General features: G+C 46.7%; 1 protein-coding gene across 1 annotated transcript; it reads left to right on the top strand.

The window, feature by feature from the left end:
- The first annotated feature begins 880 nt into the window (after window positions 1–880).
- Window positions 881–8,960, top strand: DLL4 (delta like canonical Notch ligand 4). Its single transcript, XM_086462993.1, has 10 exons — window positions 881–934; window positions 1,067–1,330; window positions 1,722–1,779; window positions 2,469–2,738; window positions 3,721–3,781; window positions 3,890–4,020; window positions 5,424–5,593; window positions 6,668–6,887; window positions 7,347–8,055; window positions 8,822–8,960. Exons 1-10 carry the CDS (start codon window positions 881–883, stop codon window positions 8,958–8,960), a joined length of 2,076 nt encoding a protein of 691 aa, XP_086319119.1.
- The last annotated feature ends 15,994 nt before the right edge of the window (window positions 8,961–24,954 follow it).

The following is a 24,954-nucleotide window of genomic DNA, read 5'->3' as shown; positions in this document are numbered from 1 at the left end:
CCTGTCGGGCAAGCGCCGCTTTACTTTTACTTTCTACCCGGGACCAGCCCTCGCCGGGCAAGGGCAGCTCCTGCCCGCCGGGCGCCGCGCTGCCCCGGGGATGGCGGGGGGGCCACACGTGGAGATGGGGGGGCGGGGGGGCAGAAGCCAGCAAACAAACAAACAAACTAACAAGCATGTTTTTGAAACATTTCATCCTCTATTGTTCGGGCGCGGTGGAAAGCTGCTCTGCGGAGAGGCGTCTGATTTTCGAGGGAACTCTCGCAGTGCGAGCGCCGTAAATATCTCAACAGATGCTTGGCTCGTCCGTAATCAGCTCGGCTCCGCGGCGGCCAGCGCGGCCGCGGCGGCGGCAGGGTATTAATTCTGGATATGAGGGCTCTCCGCAACATTTGGTTCTCTTTTCCAGAAAGGAAAGATGGAAAAGGGGAGGGATCGCCCGTGAGTCTGACTGACAGTTTACATAATGAGCTTGTGAGGATGCGAGGCAACTATATAAACAGCTCGAAGGGAAGCAAGTTTTCCATTTACTGAGCGCTGTGAGCACCGGTGGAAGGAGGAGCGGTTCCACGCTAAGCACTCCCCTCCGCGTCTCGCAGCGAACCCACCCGGCTTTGGAGTTTATAAAGGCGACGACAGCGAGCAGAGGTCGGCGGTTGGCTGCAGGATTAATTCCCAGAAGGGGACGGATCGCCACCTGGATTTTACCTTCCGATTTCTGCTGGTGCTCGGGGAATATTTGGAAGAGCAGGTTGCTCCAGTAGAATCGCCGTGACGCGTCTCTTTTCTCCCTTGACCGAGAAGCGCTTGCTTGGACCATTTGAGGAATACAGGAGGAAAACTAAACCCACTAAGAACTGGAAGCTTGAATAACACAAGGATGACAGCCTTGCGCATCTTTGGCTTGACGTTTCTGTTAATGATTTTGCAGCAGGTAATCGCACATCAAAAAAAAAAAAAAAAAAAGGGTTCGCGAAATGTAAAGTGGGTGATGGAAGCAAGTTTGCATGGCAAAGCCAGGGTAAGGTCTGATTTAGGCTATTTTGTGTGTCTCCCCTTTGTGCAGAGGGTGTCCGGCTCCGGCGTCTTCCAGCTGGAGCTGCACGAATTCGTGAATAGCCATGGGTCTCTGGCCAGCGGGAAGCCCTGCTCCCCCCACTGCAGGACCTTCTTTCGCGTTTGTTTGAAGCATTTTCAGGCAGTGGTCTCGCCGGGCTCCTGCACTTTCGGCAGCATCATCACCCCGGTTCTGGGAATAAACTCCTTCAGCATCAAGGATACAGAGAGATTTGACAGCCCCATTAAGTTGCCCTTTAACTTCACGTGGCCGGTGAGATTCCACTTTAAATCCAATTGCGACGGTGGGGCAGGAGGGCGGCAGGGAAGGTGGATCGCAGCGCGCTGGTAATCTGTCGTGTAAACAAACTACTTTCGCCTTTAGAGTTATTTCCAGAACTTCCTTTAAAGAGAAAAAAAAAAAAAGGCTCATCCAGCACTTGCGATAATAACTGTTATTAAGAGAAATAAAAGCAAAGGGGTGTGTGTGGGGGGGGGGTGTCCGCGGTGTGTAGGAGGGGGAGAGAGAAGCGCGTAGCCGCGGGGGGAGCGCCGGGGCGGGTGGCGGGCGGCTCGGCTCGGCTCGGCGGGGCAGGGCAGGGGTGCGGGGCGCGGCGGGGCAGGGCAGGGGTGCGGGGCTGACGCTGGTTTCTCCCCCCCCGCAGGGGACCTTCTCGCTGATCATCCAGGCCTGGCATGCGCCCGCCAACTACCTGCCGGAAGGTGACTACGGCCGGCCGCCGCCGGCAGGGGGCGCCCGCGCGGCGGGAGCGACCTCCCCCCCCCCCCCCCCCGCCCCATCCCGAAAGGGTTAACGGCCGCCCCCGCTCAGCTGTTTATATGATGACGGCGGGGCCGGCTCTGTCCTACCGCCGGGAGCCGGTTCCCCCAACGATATCCATCAGGGGCCGCTTTGATTCTGCCTCGGCCTAATCTCCAACACAATTGCGTTTCCTGCGGTTTATTTTTGGCGTGGGAAAGCGAGGCGGGCTGCGGTGAGAAAGCCGGGAGGCTGCCAGCGAGCTCCGGCCGCCTTTTCCTGTATTTTACACCTTGCTCGAATTCCGCCCTTTGGAAGGGAATAATGGCTTTGGGATGTTTTTCTGAGCGGAGAGGAAAAGGATATTTCACGGCCGCCCTCGCTTCCAAAGGCCCCTCCGCTGAGCCCCCCTCGGCCGGGCTTCGCGCTCCCGCCCCGCACACACCCCGAGGGCCGCCTTCGCACGCCGGGCATGCCCTTACGTGTAAATATATGCATATATGCACACACACCTATGCGTATCTATGGGGGACCCCGCTGCGCTGCCCTCCGGTGTCTCACCGCCCGGGGCGGGTGGTTCGGGTGGCGGGGCGGGCGCACACACACGGGGAGGCCCGCGGGCGGCCGCTGACGTGGGGGTCCCTCTCCGCAGGCTCCCGCCCGCCCTCGGAGGACTGGCTCATCAGCCAGATGTCGATCCAGCGGTCGCTGTCGGTGGGCGAGGACTGGTCTCAGGACGTGCAGAGCGGCCCCCTGACCCAGCTGCGCTACTCCTACCGGGTGGTCTGCAGCGAGAACTACTACGGCGAGAGCTGCTCCCGCCTCTGCAAGCGCCGCGACGATCGCTTCGGACACTACGTGTGCGAGGCGGACGGCAGCCTGGCCTGCCTGCCCGGCTGGACCGGCGAGTACTGCACCGAGCGTAAGTGCCGCGCCGGGGGCTGGCGGCAGAGCTGGGGCCTGCGTGGGCGTCGGGCGGGCCCGTAAAGCTCTGGGACGCCTCAGCGCCTGTAGGGTCGCCACCCGCTTTGGCTCCTGCCAGCGGCAATGTGGCAGTGGCGTTAGCGAGGGGTAGGGCTGACGGCCAAGAGGCCTTGGAGGAAACGCAGCCCCCCCTGCCCGAGGCATCAGGGAGCTTGTTGGGTGAAGGGACCCGGGACCCCAAAACATGTCCCGTTGTCCAGTTCCGCCGGCTGGCCTGACCCTGGTTGCAGCTGTCTTTGCGGTGGGTCCTTACAATGCGGTGGCTGCGACAGCGCTGTAACCAGTGTACCGGGGGGGCGCCTGGGGCCCTGTTTTCGTGCTGACATTTCCACTCCCTGCCCGGAGAGAGAAAGTTGCAGGCCGAGGACTTTGCTCCCTTTGGCTGTAGCTACCAGCACCACGCTTCACTTCAGCCAGCGTTCGCAGCAAGGAGTGAGCTAGCACGAAGGGATCTTGGCTGATGTGCCTGAACCAGAGGCACCTGTTCCCGGTTAAAATGCTCGCACAGCTTGCCCACACAAATGCTTCCACTGTTCCTGCTGCCAGAGGGGATGAGACCAGTGCTGCGGTGTAGTAGCACAAATCTTTACTGTGAGCTCAGGGTCCTGTTTGGATTTTTCACTCTTTCGTTAGCACAAGCCAAAGCCACCTCCTCTTGCTCCTTTTCTAGCAAGAGTTCATGTTTGTTGTATAAACAGAAAAAACGAAGGACAATTAGTCAAATGTCGGCTCTCCTTGTTCACTTCCTCCTGCTCCAGAACTCCCCGTACCAAGAATTTTTAAAACAAAGCTTTGAAAGCGCAAACCTGATTTTTTTAAAGTATTTTTTTTAAAGCTGGCATTTGCCCTTTTAAAAGCATGCTCTGTAGTGCCATGTATATTTATCTAAACATTTCTGCATTTTTATATTCTCTTTACAGCCATCTGTCTGTCTGGGTGTACTGAGCAGAATGGATATTGCAACAAGCCTGGAGAGTGCATGTGAGTAGATGACAATTGCAGTCTGAACTTCAGTTAAAATGTTGCCTCGTAATAGAAACTTACACTCTTTCCCATGTCATTAATGTTTTAATTTGACTTTTCTTTTAGCTGTCGTCCCGGTTGGCAGGGCCGCTACTGCGATGAATGCATTCCCCATATAGGCTGCCGCCATGGGACTTGTAAAACACAATGGCAGTGCATATGTGATGAAGGATGGGGTGGCCTCTTCTGTGATCAAGGTTCGTTCTGAAGGTTGTGGTTATGGCTCTAGATTGGGTACTCCTCAGTACTGGATGAAGGAATCTGACCCCTTGGATCTAGATTTGAATTTCCGCAGGGTACACATTCATAGGCATCAGTTTGTAGCACCGCTGTCTGAGATAACCAATTCTTGTATTTGTAGTAATTTTGTCTGAAAATAAGCAAACCTTTTTGGTAGCTGCAGCTTTTTGCTTGCAAAAAAAGTTTTTCTCTTGGAAAAAACCCCAACAACCTGGATGAGTGTTGGACAGGCAAGTTTTCTGCCTGCTCAAACTAAGTTTAGTTTATTCCCTGTACAACTATAACAATTTACTAAACAGTTTCCAGCAGCAGTAAACACCGTCATTTGGGCCTTCCTTATTTTGCATACAAGGAAGTTAACTCATGTGATAAGTCTGGAGCATGAGAGAAAAATCATGTAAGCAAGAATGAAAAGTACAGGTTCCATTTTAAGGTACACCAGACCACTTCCACCTATTCAACCCATTGAATCGCTGAACCGTAGCCAGCGGAGCAGTCATGTCCTCAAGGCCGTATATGCACTGCTGGCACTGAGATCATTTAAGTGGTCAAAGCAAGCAAAGTGTTTTCAAGACAGTTGCAGGATTAAGATGGCAAAGTCTGAATTAAGCAGGAACAGTAAAGTTGCAGATCTTTTTTCTGCTTGTAGTTATCTATTAACCTGTGGTATTCCAATTACTCTATGGTATTATAGAGATCATAAAGTTTTTCTACTTACGTCCTATAAATTTGTGTGCTCAACCTCTGTCTCAAATTTAAAAGGGAAAAAAAAAGACTGTCAAGCTGGGCAGAGCATTTAGACAGTTTAAGCTGCTAACATTCATAACAAGAGAGCATGGTAAATAAACAATAAAAGATTTCCAGTGTTTGTCTAAATCTCCAAGCCAAAACATCTGTATTTCCTCCCTGCCTCCCCAGAACGTGCCTTGGAGCACACCTCGCTGTTTTAGTGTGCGACATGTTGTGCACAAAGTGTCCATAGCGCCGTGGTGTGTCTTTTGGAGAACACGCACTTATATTTTCCAACTTGGCATCTAAATCCCTTTGCAGCTGTCGGTTTTATGCGCACAAAAAAGGGGGAGTATACCAAAGCACTAAGGAAGCTCAATTTTTGCCAGGTCTCTCAAAATTCAGAGCTCACATATTGATGGATGTAGAGAAATACCTGAAATCGATGATAATCTGAAACATCTGATTATTACTGATAATAACCTGGATAACCATCTTCAGTATTCCTATTGCTAGCAAAATTAAATACTGCCTTGAAAAGCCTGTCTTTTTTGTTGACTAAAGCGTTTTTGTATCGATGTCTTTTCCCAGCTGCCAAAGACATTTTCTCTAACTCCTGGTACCTTTGCAGATCTGAACTACTGCACTCACCACAGGCCATGCAAAAACGGAGCAACATGCATGAACACTGGCCAGGGCAGCTATACGTGTTCGTGCAAACCCGGCTTTACTGGTGTTGACTGTGAACATGAGATCAGCGAGTGTGACAGCAATCCCTGCAGGAACGGTGGTAGCTGCACGGTAAGGGCATTTTAAATGTAAAGTCTTTGTGTGAAGCAAGCCCCAGTATACCTTTTCAGAAACGGTTCTGTAGCAACATAATGGGAATTTGATAGTACACAGGTTCATTACTGACACTCACAACTATCATACTGAACCCTTCCCGAGAGGTGTCAGGGGAGGAAGTCTGTTACAGGAGGAGATGTATCATCTAGATTAGAACAAGTCAACTGATTCTTAGGTTTCTGTGGCAGCCATTATCAGAGCTTGGCAAGGTCCAAGGTTGGTGAGGGAGCAGATCTGTAAAAAAATAAGCTTTGCAAACCAAGGTTCACACAGAAATACGCTAAGTCCGTATTTTAATAGCAAATAAAAGAACACTTCTGCTTTCTGCTGTGGGAGTGTAGTGTCAGACAATATGAGGGCAATCAACAGAAGCACTTTCTGTGAAACAGAGTTCTGTATTTTACTTTCCTGCAGTCTAGTGTTTCAGTGCAATGATTGATTCTACCTGTTGATAAAGACTGATTGATTATAGATATTGAATGTAATCTGATGCATGTTTAGATTAAAGCTAATGACGTGAGACCCTAGCTCCCTTCTCCCAAGGCCTTGGCCATACAGTACTTGGGAAGAAGAAGCAGTTTTGTTGTGATGTAAGTGGTGGGAGTTATCCATGGCAAAACAACGTAAGCCCTTGTAAATTAAAAAAGGGCTCTCGCACCGAGGATAAACAGCCTGGTCACAGCTCTGTAGGTCCACACGTGCCATTCTGCTCTGGGAGGACCTCGGGGATCCTGTTAGCCAGTATTGGTGTTAGTAGTGTTTTTGTGTCGCTGCCTGTAGTCTCCCTTCAACTGCATCTGCTCTGCTTGTGTAGCTGCATGATTACTCCTACATGCTGAGTACCGCCGATCCACAGCTCTATCCCTCACAGCCCAGCCTGCAGTTATTTACTCTCCAAATGTTGCTTTTGCCACATCAGAGTGTGGATGAGAAGCGACTGAACAGCGCTCACCACCATCCAAAATAAGCATGCAAGCAGCTTTCATTTGGTGCCATCAAGTAACAGTGGCCTAATGTTGTGTTTTGCAGGATATGGAGAACGGTTATCACTGCCTGTGCCCCCCTGGCTACTATGGCACTCACTGTGAGCACAGCGCTTTGACGTGCATAGATTCTCCGTGCTTTAATGGTGGCACATGCTTGGAAAAAGAACAAGGGGCCAGCTACACTTGCGTTTGCCCTTTCGGCTTCACAGGGTCAAACTGTGAAAAAAAAGTGGACAGGTGCACAAGCAACCCGTGTGCAAACGGTGAGTCTTTTTATCAAAAAATCTCCTGTATCTGACTTGTTTGTGCTTTTCAGTGCAGAAGTGATAGAAATCCAATCTGACCTTTACTCTTCCTCTGATACATTAGTCCCTCTCCCCCACTGTATTCCACATCTACCCTAATTTTAGTCTCTTGCTTGGGGGGGCTTTCGCTGACATTTTCTGTGCAACAAAACAGTGCACAAGGTTTTTCATGTGATGGGGAAGATGGCAGAATTAAGTAAATTAAATTAACTTTCTAACATATTTGGAAGGGGCATATTTTGAAGGCATAGTGCTACAATTAGGTAAACTAGAAGGAGCTTTTAGATGTGCAGTTGTTTTGCAAAATAACCTCCCTCTTCTTGAGATAGTACAAAATGCTAACCGGGGAGAAGTTTAGGTTTCTGAGTGAAGTGCATTGCAGGCTAATTTTTTTTTATTTTACTTCTTTTTCCTCAGATGGTAATTGCTTTTACCTTGGTCAGATTCGTGTGTGTCGTTGTCGGGCTGGTTTCTCTGGTCAGAAATGTGAGATAAACATCAATGACTGTGCCAGAAACCCATGTTCTAATGGGGGAACTTGTCATGACCTGATCAATGATTACACCTGCACATGCTTGCCAGGCTACAGTGGCAGGAACTGTGACATCAAAACCAGAGAGGAATGCGCTTCTGGACCATGTGAGAATGGAGGTACATGCTACAGCGGACTTTATAGTGCCAACTTTGTCTGCTACTGTCCTTCTGGCTTCATGGGCAACCGTTGCGAATTGCCAGTTTATTCAGTACCCGTTACTCTTCCTCCTAAACCAGTCCCCTGGATTGCCATATCCATGGGAGTGGGGCTGGTGGCTTTGCTCATACTGTTCTGCATGATAGCAATGGTCATCAGGCAGATGAGGATGCACCCAGAGCAGGACTTGGAGACAATGAACAACCTGTCTGACTTCCAGAAGGACAATCTCATTCCAGCTTCCCAGCTCAAAAACACCAACAAAAATAAAGACCTTGAAGTGGACTGTGGGCTGGAGAAATCAAACTACAAACCCAAGAATCATAAACTGGACTACAATCTGGTAAAAGACCTGACGAGTAGAGGGACACAGGAAGATAAATACTACAAAAGTGAAAAGTGTTTAGGAGAAAAGTCTCCCCTCCGACTACACAGGTGAGAATGCAGTCTTCCTTCTAGTCTTTCTTAAGGCCCCTCATCTTCATACAGGTCTAGAAGCAGATGAGAAAATAGAAAAAAAGGACAAAAAAGAAACCTCGAGCAGATAATACAGAGAACAGACCAGAGCAAAGCCAGGAATCTTCATAGTGGAGTATGTGTGTCACGGCCAAGTGGTAACCTTAGTGAAGTCAGTTAAATTGAGTGTTTGTGCAGAGTGCTGCTAGTGTGGGTCTTTGTGAAGGGCAACGGGAGTGGCTAGGTCAGTGGTGAAAGTAAGAAGTGTCTTTCCTTCTTCAGTACATCTTGGAGGAACAACAGTTAAGGCATTTAGTGATAAAAAATAAGTATTTTGCTTATTAAGAAGGCAAAATTATCTGCTTACTGAGAAGAATGATAGAGTAAAAATAACCACGCTTTTTCGAAAAAAGAAAAGAGCAGTTATTCACTGGCTCATCAGTCTTCTGATACACGTGCTGGAAGTCTTGTCTGGGATCTGCTTGGGCTGTTACACTGAGGGATCTGAGGAGCATGCTTTTTAGGTTGGAGATGGCGGAAGCATAGGAAGACAGTAACTGTGCCTTACTTCCACTTTTCTAGTATAAAGTCCTGCCATCACGTAGAACGTGTGAAACTTCATCCTCTGCACTTCCCTCCTACTCCTTCATGGCTATCTCATCCACCCCTCCACATTCACAGTAGATTTTGAGAGTCAGGCTTGTTAGCAGTCAACTAACATTCTTTTCTCTCTGCCCTGCCTTAGTGAAAAGCCGGAATGTAGGATATCAGCGATATGCTCTCCGAGGGATTCGATGTACCAGTCCGTCTTTGTGATAACAGAAGAAAGGAATGAGTGCATCATAGCCACAGAGGTAAGTAAGTACACAGGTGGACAGACATAAATTCACAATGTAAAGGGGTAAATTATCCTTTAGAATTGCCTCTGAGAAGGTTACTCTTATTTCCAGGGATTCTGATGCTTCCCAGCATTCACCTCTCCTCTTCTGTGGCCCACACAGAACATACAGTGGGGAAAATAAGGAAATTATCAGCTCTGATTTTGTTAAATCAGAGATTTTGAGCTTAGATAAATCAGCCAGAGATGAAAGCATAGAATGTCAGCCCATAAAAATTCAGCACATTGTAGGATTATTTCCTTTTAAATAGATAGTCAGCAAAAATTGAAATAATAATCGTTCATAGGCCCATTGATGTAAAGCCACATTTTTTTCCCATGACTGCAATGGATAATCTGTGTTCTGTGGAAACAAGCAAAGCCATAGATTTCCAGTAGAAGATGGAGGGTAGCTGAATGTGTTGGTGGGTAGGCATAACAGCCATTTAGGGAGTCTGTGATAAGGTCATTTCAACATCTTGGCATTTAAGCTCCAGCTATATATTCTCTAACAGAAGTTAACACTGTTACTGATAAACACATGTAGATTTTGATGTTATGTTGAAGAGTCAGAGGGCAGATACACAAGAAAGGAAGAGCCTAGCATTGAACATTACACTTTAACGTTAAGACTTTTCCTCAGCTATTGAGGAACCAACCAGTTCCTGAATTACTGACCCTTTGGAAAAAGGCTCATTGGAAGTTAAAGGCAATTTGGCATTAACCAATATTTGCCTTCTTCAGCGTAGCCGTCTTAAGGGCTAATTTCAAACTCCAGGAAAGAGTAGCTTGCTGTGCCACATAGCAGTGACCTGTGAATTCAGATCTGCAGGATTCTGTCTCCCTTGCCAGGGTGGATATCAGATTTCCTCTTGGAGGCAAGCTGGAACACAGGTCAACCAACAATATTAAAAGTTAAGCCGAAGTGAAAGGATTTTCAAAGATACAACTGACAGCTAGACGCTTTATTCCTATTAACTGACCTAAATACCATATCTTCCTTTGAAGATCTTGATGACCAAAGCTAGACTCCCAGATTTACATTAGCGATCTCCAGAAGTGTTTTTATTTTCAGAATCACAGCCCCTGAAACCTCTCTCCACATCTATCAGGGGTAATGCTTCCGAACACGAGCCGTGTTACTATACCATATGCTTTTTAGAGAGATCTAGTGTGAGGCACCCAGATTTGTAAGCATTCTTCCCCTCAGTCCAGGTAAAGAGGCTACTCATCATACAGATGACTCTTTTTGCTGATAAACCTTTATCTCTGGACCCAGCCAAAAATGTTGAACGCCAGTAGTTAAACCGCAGTAGTGTCTGGCTTAAATTGCTTTGGTTTGATGTACTTGAATTGCAGTCTGTTAGTTCTGCAGTAGTCTGTATGCTGTGCTTCCTTCTCATTCCTGGTATTGTTGTGTGTCCTGACAGGTATAAGACTGAAGATCAGCCCATTTGCACCTCAGATTTGGTAATGCCAGTAGATGGACGTTCCTGCTGCATTGTTTACAATTCAGAACTGGATTGGACTGTTTTTAATTACATTCAACTTGCTGCTCTCAGGCGGAGGATGGAACTGGGTGAACTGGACAGACTGTGAATTTACTGAAAGATGCAATACACCTTTTTGTTCTTACTGCCCTTGTTTGAAGTTTGATACCAGAAATCTCATTGGCTATAGAAGAGGGGAGGCAGAGGGAAGAGAGAGGGGTTAAAAATGTTGTTGGTTTAGTTTGGTTTTAAAAGATACTGGGGCCAGTTCCTTATGGACAGACCCCTGCCTTGCCAGAACTCTGGTTGCAGGAGGTGCCAGTAGATGAGGAGGCACTTAACCATCACAGATGTTGCCATGGAAGGTGTGAAGAAAGACACATTGCTATGCAGATAATGGATACAGTGTAAACGAGGTCTCCATTTTTTTCTGGGTTTAAAAGTGCCTAAAATGTGTCAAGAGAATCTAACAAGCCTAAACAGAGACTTAACTGCTCTTTTTGCAGTTAACTGAACAGTATTGGACAGGGGGTGGTTGCTACTTCCTGCTACACATCTAGTTGTGTCTCCTCTCTCCTGCTGCATGTATTGGAGACTGTGTTAGGAGCAAGAGGAGGAAGGAAAGAGGAATACCGAATTTACATGTCATCTCATTTGGTGATGCTTTGGAGAACTGATTGACCCAAGCCACAGTATGGGACAGGATTTTTGTGGATTTAAACATTCGAGAAGGAAAAGTTGTGATAAGGAATGTGTACTGCCTCTTCTCCATTGATAAGGAGGAGGCGTGATCCCAGCTCTATTTTAAAGCCTTACAAATGCGTTTAAAATCAATCAGCTCCTACAACCTTTATGTGCTGAGCTGTCTCAGCTGTTTTCATGCCCTTTGCACTACCAGTGATTGTGAATAGACATTACTTTTTTTTCTTCTCCTTCCTCATTCTCTTCCCCCTGCCTTATTTTGACACAAACTTGGGGGTTTGTGTTGTGTTTCTGAATCAGGTGCCACCTTCTACTACAAATAGTCTCAAAATTGCAGCTGTTACTTTCTGAAGGCGAAGCAGCAGTGTGACACACACCCCCACCCCATCCCCATTTCTCCATCTGGTTGCAAAACCCCAACTCCAGTCCTTCATCCCGGTTCCAAATGCCCAATAGTGAAGCACCCACTGAGACACCCTCTGCCAAGACAGGTGGAGATTAGAGTTAGAAGGTTCTAGGCTTGTCCTGTTTCTTTCATACCCACCCACAGCTGCACGGTGAAGGGGAAGCCTGCCCCTGGAAACCAGAGGCGTGCAGAAGCTCTTTTCTTCTATACATATTTACAGCAATAATACCAGACACCCCAGTGGAAAATGCAGTGACGCTAATGAGACGAGACTGTGGGATGGGGCAGAATGAGGAGGGAGGAAACAAGATCTCTTTGAAGAAACCTGGACCGTGCTATCTCTCAGACAGCAACGTTCCTGCCCTTGTAAATCCTGTTGTTGGACTAGCCCATCTACTGCCTTGAACTGTGCAGACAAGACCCCTTCATAATGTCCACTACTGACCTTCTGCTCTGACCACGTAGGACCATTTTGAAGATGACCTTCAGAAATCAATAATATGGGTTTTAGTTTGTCTGTTTGTAGTTTATTTTGAAGACTAGTATTTCAGTAATTTAAAAAAAATCAGAAGCACTGAACTTTCTACGTTTTATAACATTATTTTGTATATAATGTATATTTATAATCAACAGAAGTGTAAATATGTTTATTACTTCTCATGTAATGTTTTTAATGTGATGACAAAGTTTGAATTTTATTTTTTTTTTCAAGCAATGAAAATACTTTCCTGCTACTACGAAGTTTATTGTGGTTTGTCCTTTTACACTTCAGGTTCCTTGATTCTGTGGCAGCCAAGGTCATGTGAAGCCCCAGAAGTAAGATTGTCTGCCCGCTCCCTGCAGTTAGCCCTACATTTACATTTTGGACAGCAACTGCTGTCAGCTGCTTTTTATAAAACAGTTACACTGTTGTCAACAACTCAGTTGTTCAGCTGAGTGACATTCATCTGACAGAAAAGTTATACATATTTATATTGTGATATATTATGTAATATTTAAATTATCTATATACATATAGATATATATATTCTCTTGCTATGGAGTGCGACTGAACTGCCAGGGAAGTTATATTTATTAACACTTCACTCTTCCATGACAACTCATGGCAGGGAAGATACAGATGTAATACCACTTCAAAGTGGCTTAATAAATGTGCTGGCTTGGGGTTCACTCACAGAACAAGATGCGATTGCTTTTTTTTTTTTTAATCCCATTTCTTCAAATACTCTCAGTAAGACCCAAATCTTGCCCTCGGCTTACTCTTGCACAGCATTTACATCTACGCTTGCAAGATGGTATCCTTGGTTGGTTGATGGCGATGAGTAAGATTTGTCTTTCACTTGTGGGATTAGGGGGAGTTTCAGGCTTTCTCCTCCTGACTTCCCTATGCTACACCAGCAACCATGCTTCCCAGGGCATCACAAAGCCATTATCCTCCACAGCCCTTTTGGAGGACATTTCCACAAAAATGTCCACTGCAAAAAGCACACTTGTGTAAAAAACACTCCCAGCAGATTCAGCAGCCTTTGAAGCACATACATTTACAGACAATTAAATCTCTCACTAGATCAGCTAGGTGCAATACAGCCAACATCTGAATGCACAAAAGCAGAAATTATAAGAATAGGAAACCACTGCTGCTCTATTTTGAAAGCAGACTTTTTTGGTTGTTGTTGACAAAATGCCAAAAAAGCATCTTAGTGTTGGATGCCTTCCCCAAAATAAAATCTAACCAAAATTTGCTAGTTTTTTAAAAAAATCTAGGGGAAAAAAAAAAACAACAAACAAAACCCACTGGTGTAAAAACACACCATGACAAATTATTTTTACTCTGTCATTAAAACGCTGCAAATAATGGTTTATAAGGGTCCTTCTGAGTATATTATTAAGATTACATAAATACTATTTACTTTGCATGGTTTTGTTTCTCCCTCTTCAGCTCTTTTCTTAGCAAAATTAACTTTCAGATTCCAGCCAATTTCCCTGGCTACCATAAAAATAAGTGTAAGATGAAACTCAGAAATAAAAAGCCACCTCCCCCTCCCCAAACATTCACCCTGTAGAGCAAATTATGAAAAACAAGCCATTGACAAAAAGCCGAGCAGATGCTCCCTGCTTGCAGTCCTTCCTCGGCAATGTGAAATAAACCCAACAGATGCCTCTCTTAATTGAGCACATGGATTACATACACACATGCACTCTGTCCTGCTTAAAACAAAACACACACAAAAATCAAACACGAAAATAGCCAGAGAACTCTTCCCAAAGCCTAGGCAAGCAGGAATGCTAAGACCAAAAAAGACCCATCTCTTCCTGCTCAAAATGAGACAGGAAACAGTATCCATAGTCAGAAGGGAGTTGCAATCCATTAAAACCCATGGACCTGATTATGTAGATCCCACAGGGTAAAGCAGGTACAACACGTGCCTTTGTGTATCCACACAGGAGAGAGGAAACAAAAAAAAGCATCAGCTTACAAGGAAATCTGTGAATACTCACTGGAGGCAGTACTGCACTATGCAGCTACCAGAATAGATCACAGATCCTACACAGGAAAAACAGGAGCAGTGCCTACTTCCACACAGGAGGAGATGGAAAGCATATGTGAATGTATGCACGTGTGTACATCCCCAAGTCCTTGCCAAAGAAACTACAAGCAAATTAGCTGAACACATAATATGACCTGGATTTAACCCGCATCTTTAGCCAAAAAATTCCTGACCGAGGGCTGCTGTGCACTGACTGCTCACCAGCCTGCCCCCCCACCCGAGGTGAATGCATCTCTGAGCCACAGTGTGCGAACTCACCAGGAGGAGCTCTGAGACCCTTTGGGGTTGTAAATTCCAAAGTTTCCTCTTGAGTACCACAGATGATGCCAGGACTGTAAATGTACTGACAAATAATGCCTTTTCTCTTAACAAGCTTACAGTGCTCTGACCCAACTGTACAGCTAAGTTCTCCTAGCATAATTTGCACCAGCTGTGGCAAGATTACAGATTCAGCTCGAGGACAGCACCTCAACTTGGCCTTTCAGTTTCAAAAGACCGCACAAACTCACTTCAAAGCAATGTGACAACACAACAGTTTTAAGAATGGACTCCTGACTCAGAGAAACTCTTTGGTGTTGCCTTCTGTTAGCACCTGATAGAAACCCCTTCACAGCCACACAGAGCCCTTCAGTCTAAACAATTTCAGAGTTGGGCTGAGTGAGAGGATGTCCTGCTCCATGCAGCGCTTTGCTTCAGTCATTCCATGTCCGGCTCCATCCCTTCATCATTTACCTCTTTAAAGAGTCTGCTGATGAGGGGAAACAGATGCCGGGATATGCCCGTAACTATAGCACACACTGGTGCTGAGACAACATGCAGCAGGACTGTGCTGGTGCAAACACAGCACAGGGCACAGAGTTCAGTTAGGTTAGTGTAGATGAGGGATGCTCGTGGAAATTAGGCTTGATACAAGACGTGCCTAAAATGGGATAAAATGCAGAACGTATTTTATTATGCACAATACTTGTCCAGCAACATCTCTCAGCCTTGAAAGAGCTGCTGACAAAGCCTAAATTAGTCATTGTGCAATTGCAACCATCTAGTCCAACAGACGAAACCATTTCTGTAAGAACACATTTCAAGTATTTCCATTGCTCCTCTGTCTTTTTTCATGCTAAAATGAGCAAGACACAGCAGGTCACCGACAAAGCTGTACTACAGTGGCTTAAGCAACAGTTATGTGTCTGTTTGCCTGTCATTCCCTTATCTCACATACCTGATCCATAAATATGTATTGATTTTACGCAGCAGATACGACACTCCCAGCACATTTTGCTCACAATCCAAACTCCAGTTGTGGATAATTGACATAACTCAGTGGCTCTCTGGCACGCTTCACTATTTCCATAACTTCAATTTTACGACGTCTCTGGAGAGTCAACATCAAGATTTGCCCCCACCTCCACACTCTCTCAGTTTAAGTTTTGCCAGCTCAGCTCCCAGAGCTTGCAGGTAGTGACCCTGCTGGCTAGTGACACCCAAAGCTGTGAGATTTCTCCTTGATCACTCTTGTGCCTGTTCTAACCCTGCCTACTCTGCTCTCAGACCTTGCCTGGGCAACAGTGTGACTCAGCACCATAAAACTACCTTATCTCTTTCTCCTCCCTCTGCTGGTCCTACCATCACTGCTGTCCTCGCTCCCCTTCCCCTCTGCAGCTTTGTGGCATATTTCTGCATCACAGTGGTCTATCATGCTGCAGGGTTAGGATGGAACTCTCTGATTCACCAGGTAAGTGGTTGTGTACAGAGCAATAATTTCAGATGCTAGAGAAATTGTTCCACGCACAGCATTTGATTCTGGGAACCAGTACATACCTTCATCCCTTCCCTTTTAAATCTTGATGTCAGACCATCACCTTCCCAGATGTGCTCCTTTCTCCACAGATATATCAGCCATCCTCTCCAACGAACTTCAGCCCTTGGGAGATGCAAGGGGGAAGACACACAATGTTAATCTGCTTACAAGGCTCACCCAGCAGTCACTGCCACCCATAGGTCTTCACTGCATTCCAGCAACCCTCCACATGTCTCCGAGGGACTCAGTGGTGACAGGCTCTGTGCAGCTCTCCGTGCTGCAGGATTGCACCCTGGGCAGGAAGAAGAGGAGGCAAAGTCTCAAAGTGCAGGGCAGGGAGTGGACTGGAAAACAACTACTGCTCCCCAAGTCTCCATCTCATTGTCCTCCCATATGACTGGGTTGCTCAGGGCTTGTGGCTGGCATGTCATGTGAGAGGGAAGACCAGACAGATAAGACAAACAGAGCGGTCCACTATGAAGATAACATTACCCTGGATGTTATGTGACCTGCTTAACACAGATGATCCCATGATTACTTTATGTCTTCCATATACTGTAGAATAGTGATGGACTTGCCTCTCACATAGGTAGCAGTGTAGTACATAACCACCATAGAAGGGCTTATCCTTCTTCATTTCCTCTGTGAGCATCGTGTCTTTCCTCCCGGCAAACAAGACAGAGATAGTGCTCAGAATCAATCTATCCCTGCAGCCAACCACCCTGCAGGCTGCTCTACATGAAGTCCAGGTCATTCCCAGGAAGAGTCCCAAGGTGCAAAACAGCACCTTGTTCACATTCATGTTTTGCAAATACACAGATAAATGAGGAAAACATGTTTGAGGAGAGGCTGTTTGGTGATGACTTCTTTTATCTAAGCTTTATGACTAATTTGTTGAGTTGTTGATAGCTTCACAGTGGTTTTGTTGATTATGTTTTTAACTAACTGCCTAGAAGGTCATAGAGGCACCATGTTTGGTTTTATAAATTAAATTAAACCAACTTGTATTTAACATCCAAACAGATTTGCTGAGACTTAGGTTTATAGCTGGAGAGGCTCTCACCAGTCAGAACAGGATTCAACCCTTCCAGGCACCATGCAAGAACTCTGATGATCCCTGTACTAGGGCACACGGCTCCCACAATGGTTTGTGATCAGGGTCAAAATTCCTGGTGAAAATAAAAATCATTGCCCATTTGAAATTCCTTTTCGATTAACACTGTTTGATATTTGCCTTACATCTTCTACTTTGGCAGAAAATGCCAAAAACATTTTTTGTTCCTGCCCATAAACTCGTTTGTTCTCTGGAAGATTGTCAGTAAAGAAACACAAGACAATCTGAATAAAAAGTATTTGGGATGGGGGTAGGGGGGAAACCCACGAAGGATAAAAGTGTGATAATTACAAAAGAAATGGCCCTGCTCTAATTCCCTCTTTCAATTCAGCCCACCAGGTCCTGGTGTTAGCTTCTTCATCAATAGCTTTTCCTTCTCTCAACCTCCTTATAGCACAGAGGATCTTTTCTTCCTCCAGACCCCCTCCCTTCATAAAGATTACACTGATTTTCACTCTATTAATGGTATTTACATTTTTCATAAGTTGCTTAGGAGGAGGTTTTTGAAGTTCTCCAAAACTCCAGATACAATTCATAATGCATGGCCAGGTTTCTGGAGACAGAGTTCACTTACATCCTAGGAACAGGCAGAAACACCCATGTTCTTATAATTACAAAAAGCTCATTTTTCATAGAGACAGCATGGTTAGAATCTCTTACATCAGTTACACGTTTTTCATAAGTGGGGAGGAAGAATTTCCTTGCCTTCTGGCAGTTGCTCCACAATCTGCTCTCAGTCATCTTCAGCAGACGCAGGTTCATCTCACCTTGCTGCAGCCATCCAAGTGTGAAGCATCTAGTTTAAGCTAACCATGCGGCTTATCTAGCATGCGCAGAGAAAGGTAGACCATTTCAGTGTTCTCCCCTGGAGAGGCATCTGAAATAACTGGGAGCAAAGAGTGACTCTTGGAGCGGTCAACACCATTAACTGAAACCTGACAACTACCTTTAAGATGGTTTGGACTGTGCAAGAGGCATTCTTAGGCACGAATTTGAGAAGCAGACAATGCTTCTCTGAAAGGAGTGGGATGTGAATGCTTAACCCCTACATGTCCTTGAGAAAGCCTGCCTTCCACCATTCCCCTCTCCTGACATGCGAGGTGGAGTTGTTCATGCCAACGTGACTCAGAGGGATGTTGCGAGGCCTCATTTGTATTCTTCAGACTCGTCGCGGCTGCGGAAGTGCAAATAAGCCTTTACTGGTCTCATCTTATTGTTTAAATAGCAGCTCAGTGTAAACAGCATCTGGGCAAACCAAATAGCGGTGCGCGGGCGCGTGGAGGCAGACATTGCTCCCTCTGAGAAGCACTTTCCTCAAGTTTGAGCCCAAACCAGGCCACGCTGTGCTGCCATCATCGCTTCCTGTTTGTTACCTCACAACATCGTTTCCTGTTTCCTGCCTGATTACAACCGTGCCAACTGTTTTTCCGAAGGCTGAACCAGCTTCCCAGCACCCCCCCTTTTGGCTCACACAAAAGTACCACCATGACACCAGCCTGGTGGTGGGGTGTGCCACCATCTGCGTGTGAAGCATGGCCCTCTCCCACCACCAGCACCTTCCCTGCCCGCTTGGGCACCAAGTCCCAGGCTAAAGAAGCGAGTCTCACCCGTTACATAATGTGGGAGAGAAAGAAATGCGGTGCTGATAACTCCCAGGGTTTTGTGGCAAGCAGATGCAAGGCAGCACAGTGCCCTGCAAGGCATCTGGGTCAGCTGAATGTGGAAGGAGATGATGTGAAGGACTCACAGAGCTCATCTCTTCAGGCACCCTATATGCCACAGGGCTTTCTGTTTACACAGCAACCTGGCACTGAGCTGGCTAAAGCACATTAAGGGAATCAAAGTATGGTGATTAATATAGTCCGCAGTAGCTAGTCCCAGTGGCTCATCACAACCATGGTAGAACACTTCCACTTTCGTAGCTGAATTTGGTTTCAGTCCAGTCACTTCTAGTTATGCCTTCTCCACTTTATTTAGGGCCTTTTAGCATGTGGTATTTTCTCTTTACCTGTAATCAAGTGGTGCTCCCCAGTATTTTTTCAGTACCTGAGGCAGCTGAGCCCTTTCTGTCTCTCCCTGAATGTCACAGCCTCTAACATTGAGGTGAGCTCCCTGGCTTAGGAAGAACACCTTCCTCCTCCTACTCTCCACCCCCTTGTTTAAGCATCCAAGGACTACAGAGACCCCAGAAGGGGTCCCTTTCCCAAACCCCTGGAGGACTGCTGTCCTCTCACCAATCACCTGATGGTGCATCCAAAGTCCTAACAGGATCCTGGAGATCTCTTGGAGACAGGGAGCAGCTTACAGGCTGGCAGAAAGCAAACATTCTGCAGTTCTGGCTTTTAAGGGGCTGGGGGGCAGGGACACACAGGAGAATAACCTGCATTTAATACCAGTTCACACTAAAGCACACAGGAGCCTCCTAGGAGCTGTTACGTAGCTCTGGTCTGTGCCTTTACTCTCCTGCAGTCACAGCAGCAATGACCTGTCACAGACAGATTAAGTGAATCCTCTTTAGCGTCCTGTACCCAGTTCAGGGCCTGACCCAGGTAATACATATTATCAGTTACTCACTGTGTTGGGTCATCACCTTTCAAACATGAAGAAAAATAAATAGCCTTTGCGGACACACGCCAAAGGCACGTGCCCATTGAAGCTTAGCAGACTGAAAATGTGAGCTGGCACTTTTATTTCCTCACATCTCCCCTACAGTAGGCAAAAAAAAAAGAGCACCCCTGGCCCTTCACCTTTTGCCTGCCCTGTCTATTTAAACTGTAAACTATTTGAGGAAGGAACTGTCCTTTGCTGCAGCTTTCATAACATTCAGGTGCTTCTGAGACGCAGCACAGGAAAGACCCTGGACATCCTGAACTGCAGAATGAAGACGTCAAAGTAGCAACAACTGATCTACAAACAAAAAATGAAAGCTGATTTCCCTAACCGACCCTAAATGAACATGACATATGCATGCTTTGAACTATCTGCTTTGTTACTAGAACACATGGAAATACGACTGTACTGCTACAAGTGGTCCCATTGCAGCATAAAGCTTTATGGCTATTCCATTTGTTGTCAGAAATCTGAGCAGGCAATGGTAGCAGAGCATTTTCTGTACTTTAACTTCATTACGAACTGTCCCACCATAAGTAGCTGTGAGGCATGCTTCTGGGAACAGGCTGGAGAGGAACAGATTACACCACACAAATCCAAACCAGCAGCATGTGGGAGTGGTGAGAGCTCTGGTGTTGAAGGAGCTCTTGACCATGTACCAGCTATTGCACTCATATTTTGTATTTGGAAAGCTGAGTACGTTCATCTGTGCCGGAGGGCAGGGAGAGCAGCCGGAAAAGGGAATAAGTATTTGCACCAGTTCCAAAAGCCTCACACACATATGTGCACAGGCAGTCTCACAGTCCCTCAGGAGTCAGAAATACCGCATCCCTGACCAGCACTGTTTAGCCAGCAGAGGTCTGGAGAGTAGTTGCAGCCTGAGACTGCAGCTCTGAGGCTGTGAGGGCTCAGGGTAGGTGTCAGACTATGCCTGTCTCTCAGAAGAGGCACCTTAACTGAGAAGAGCTGTAGGGTCTCTTGTGACTGAAGACACAGCAGGGCTCTGTCACTGTGCACTCCAGTTAATGGGGAAGAGTAGCGGGGCTAACAGAGTAAAATGCCCTGTGCTGCACGGCCACAGGCATGTAACGGTACTGTGGGAAAGATTCGTGGTGGCAGGGGTAGCTCACTAATAGCGGGAGTACAGGTGCATCATTGCACAAATTGAAGACGCCTGGCCAAGGTGCTTTTTAAATAGAGTTGAAAGGTTTTGCACAGCTCTGGGACTGCAACAGCAAGGTCACAAATGACCATGTAAATAAGAAGTCTGTACAACCTTACAAAGTGCACTCAAGTGTTGCACAATGCTGTTTGCTAGGACAGTTGCAGGGTGTGTGGCACCAAAACCCATGTTACAGTACAGACAAGGTATCAGAACACGCCCCTGCAGCCAAGGGGAGGCAACATGGGCATTTCCAATGAGACTGCAAGCTAACGCCCTCTCCCAAAGCTTAAGAGATGAAACAAACTCTACCCTTTGAGAAACCTGCCTGGACTGAGGAATTGATATCCTGTCCTTCAGTGACTTACTGTCGCGTGGCACATGATGCAGCACACCAGGTAATGCGCATCAATCCAGCGCTGGTCTGCAGGGCCGAGAAGGGCATCTCTGACAGTCACTGCTTATGTTTCAGCTTCAGGCTGCAGCTCCACTCAAGGAGCTTTACTGCGGAGCAGCAGGCATGGGGAGAAAGCAAACAGCATCCTTTCCACTCAGTATCAGATTCCCACCCCAGAACCCTCTTCTGGTGAGCTCCCCCGGCCACTTGCAGGATCCCTGGGCTGCAGCTGTAGCACCACAAGGACTTCTTCAGCAACAACAGCCAAGCTAACAAGCAGAGAAAGGGGTCCATGTGGGAGACAGGAAGTTGCATCCCTCCCCAGCCTATCACAAAACTGACTGAAAATAGCTGAACTTAGAAAGCTGCGGAGCAACCACCCTCCAGTCCATGCCTTGAGGGGACAGAAAGCTTTCTGGTTTTCTCAGTTGTCCCTTTGTGTTAGGGGACACCTGCACAGCTGGCTCAGCAGCAGCAGTGGGGTCCCTGGTACCGCTTCGAGCCCTCAGGGAGCCAGGGACCAGCTCCAGCCCCTCGAATGGCATCCCACGGCAAACAGCATTGTGTTTCTTGTCAGAGGCTCATTAACATATCAATATTTAATCGCTGCTACTGAGGCACAAAGGAAGAAGGGACGGAGAGCTTGGGGCTTTTGAAGGTTTGCAGGAGAGGCAGCACATGTGCCAGTGGGACTGCAGGGTTGAGAGCCTGGAGACGGGTGGGAGAGCAGGCCATGTGCTTCTCTACCGTTGGTTAAAGATGTCACCATGTCCCTTCAGGGACCAGTGCAGTTAGTCACTTCTGCAACAACAATGTTTTGGGGTATGGCTGGTTGGCTTTTGATTTCTTTTTCTCAGGTTCACACACATGCTGGAAATTGTGCTAGCGAAGGGACAGTTAGAGTAGTTTAAGGGGTATTTGTAAGCCTACAGCAAAATGCATCAGCATCTCATGGCAAACAGCTGCACTGTGCACGCTCACTTTGAAAAGGATTCCTCGCTGTCCACCCCTGCTTCTTTTCCTTCACTCCAGTTCCTGTTTCATTTCTCCAGGCCCTGCCACCTCCTTCCTGAGAATAACTAACTGCAGCTCTCCAGTCTTTCGAGTCATTTTCCAGAGAGGCAGAGGCATTCAAGGCACCACTGTGCAACCACACAGGATACCCCAGAAGAAGACCCCACCCCAGACCTGGAGAAAGCAGCCATTTCCCAGAAGAAGGGTGGATGCCATCCTTTATGTCTTTCTAACCTAATTCTTCACTTCCATACACACCACCTTCATTTTAATGCTGCTAGTCTGGCCACCTCGCTGTGTTCTGTGGCAGCTAATGCCACAGGGTTGTAGTTGCCAAACAAAAGGGAATTCCTCTTCATGTAGGCATGCAGCTGCTTTGAGGATGCTGAATAGCCCTGGATGTAATTTTTTAGGGCTGGATGATTAGGTCCAAAATGAATTTACATTAACCTGCACAGTATTTGATGCACACAGCTGGTGTTCTCCTCTTGTTCTCTGCTTTCTTTAATACATAAGAAGCATTGCTGAACAGTTGCAGCATGCAATTTCCTATAACCCGGATGGAGCATGTTCTGGAGTGTGAAGAAAGCTTGTGCTAATAGTACAAATGACAACTGGTGAAGAGACATGGAGCTCATTTTTTATTTCTCAGCCAGCTTTCCTACCAGTGCAATTGCCCTAGTTCCAACAGAGTTACATGGGTGTAAATCAGGATCACAAGAATTCAGGATGAGGCATCTATTCCTTCTCTCCTCTCTCAACTGCCACTGTTCAGGCTCTGCAGCTGCCCTCTGCAGAATTCACCCTCTTTCTCTGTCCCTCACATTCTCTGTCATGTATTACTGTCCACTGTAGGTTACAGCAGGCGTTTGTACAATGCTTTGAGATCCTCTATCAGTGGAGGCTGCATTACCGTTAAAGACAAACACCTCTCCAGTTCTGCCCTCCACCTTGCAGTCACTACCACCTTGCAAGATGTGCCCAAGTGAATGGCACAGTTCCTATACTGACACAAGCTGAAGGCATACTGAAGAGACTCCTTTCGGCTGCAAAGCCAGTGTCAGAGCTGGTTGCTTGTCCAAAGCAAGGTGTTACCACACCATGGCACTGTAAGTCCTGTGGGCAGGTCCTGTACGCACTCCACTCTGAGCTGAAAGGCATTTACACTGAGGAGACAAAAAAAATAAGAGAAAATAAGAAGGATTGGTGTTTACCTGGTGCTCCACTGGGTTCAAAAGATTTCAGCGAGGGTTCATTTTTTGCCCCTTCTTGCCCCTGTCTCAACAAAAGGACTCAAGATCCTCACACAGATATTTTCACATGTAACACTGACATCGTCACAAAAAGGAGACACGAGCTGTGCCATGGAGGACTGTTTCGGTGCATAGCCGTTTATGCTTACCTGGCAGGTGAGACACGCACACATTTCCTGTTCATGACTACCTCCTTTAGGGAAAGGTTAAGCTATGCTTTTGCTGACATTTTCCTCTGGGGCCATGGGGACTGCTCAGGGGACGAGAGAATGTACGCCTTAGTGCTGTTAAACAGTCGCAGGAGTCTGTTGAATAAGCCTGTAAGGAATTCATCCTTCAGCTCATAATTAAGTGTATTATATCTTTATTATCAGTGTTCCATAGGGTTTCCAACACACCATTGTCACTGCCACAGGACTCATGCTCTCCAAATGGTTATGAATGCCATACAGAGACAGCAAGGTCTCCTACACAGCTCCTGCTGGAATTCTCCAAGCACAAGTCACTGCTCGGTACATAATCAGCTCTCTACTTCTAATGTTCACTTAAAAATTCACCTGCATAGAGTAGTTCAGAGTAAAGGGAGACACCATTTTTCCCAGATATGATTTACCATAGACACAGTGCACTAAATAGTACTTCTTGGACTGCACTCCAAGGCTGGAGCAAGAAAAGTGGATGAGATGTGCAGCAGAAGGTTTTTTTTGTTGTTGTTGTTGTTTTTCTTTTTTAATGAATACCTCATTAGTTCCATGCTTCCTCTTCATATTCCAGGTTAGCAGCTGATGGTGAAGTTTGAGAACGACCGTGAAGGATGAACTTTTATGCTCTGGGCCACAGAGGAGCTCACTTGTGATCTCTTTAAACCTACCCACTCACACTTTCTTGCAGAGAAATTCCTACTAGCTCAGGATGACACTCCTGCCAGACTCTGAATGTCATCATATGGAGATCTGCTCCCACACAGAAGGGTGCAGAAAAGATGATGTGCTAATGAGCTACCTTCTTATCCCTGCTGTCTGTTCAGTGACTCCCCCTCCTCCTTTTCCCTTTCCCCTGAATTGCAAATGGAATTGCTTTCCAGCAGCACTGCGAAGAGCCCAGTCCATCTGCAACCCTGGAATCCCTCCAGAGGGCAAAGTCTTGGTTTTGTGCTTCAAATTATCTTGTCTTTTCTCTAGAGAAGACGGAACGAAATACTAACCAGGGCACTGATGCAGCCAGACTGAGCAGTTGAAATGAGGCCAGCATCCCTTTTGCCATCGGACTACCCAGGCTGTCGTCCTGCCAGTGCTCAGCAGGCCAGTGCAAGTCTGTTGCCACCATGTCACCAGTACTGTTATTCTGCTTGGCAGTGCAACGTGTGCCTCAGCCTGCTCCCCTCATGCCTTTCTCAATACATGACCTAGCACCCAGTAAGCAATATAATATCTAACACAGAATGGATAGCCCAACACTTAACTCATCTCCCATGTTCTATAAGAAGTTTACAATTTCTGCACACACAGG

This window comes from Leptosomus discolor, chromosome 3, assembly GCF_034619465.1.
Source record: "Leptosomus discolor isolate bLepDis1 chromosome 3, bLepDis1.hap2, whole genome shotgun sequence".
NCBI classification, from domain to species: Eukaryota; Metazoa; Chordata; class Aves; order Leptosomiformes; family Leptosomidae; genus Leptosomus; species Leptosomus discolor.
This window is presented reverse-complemented; position numbering and strand designations above follow the sequence as displayed.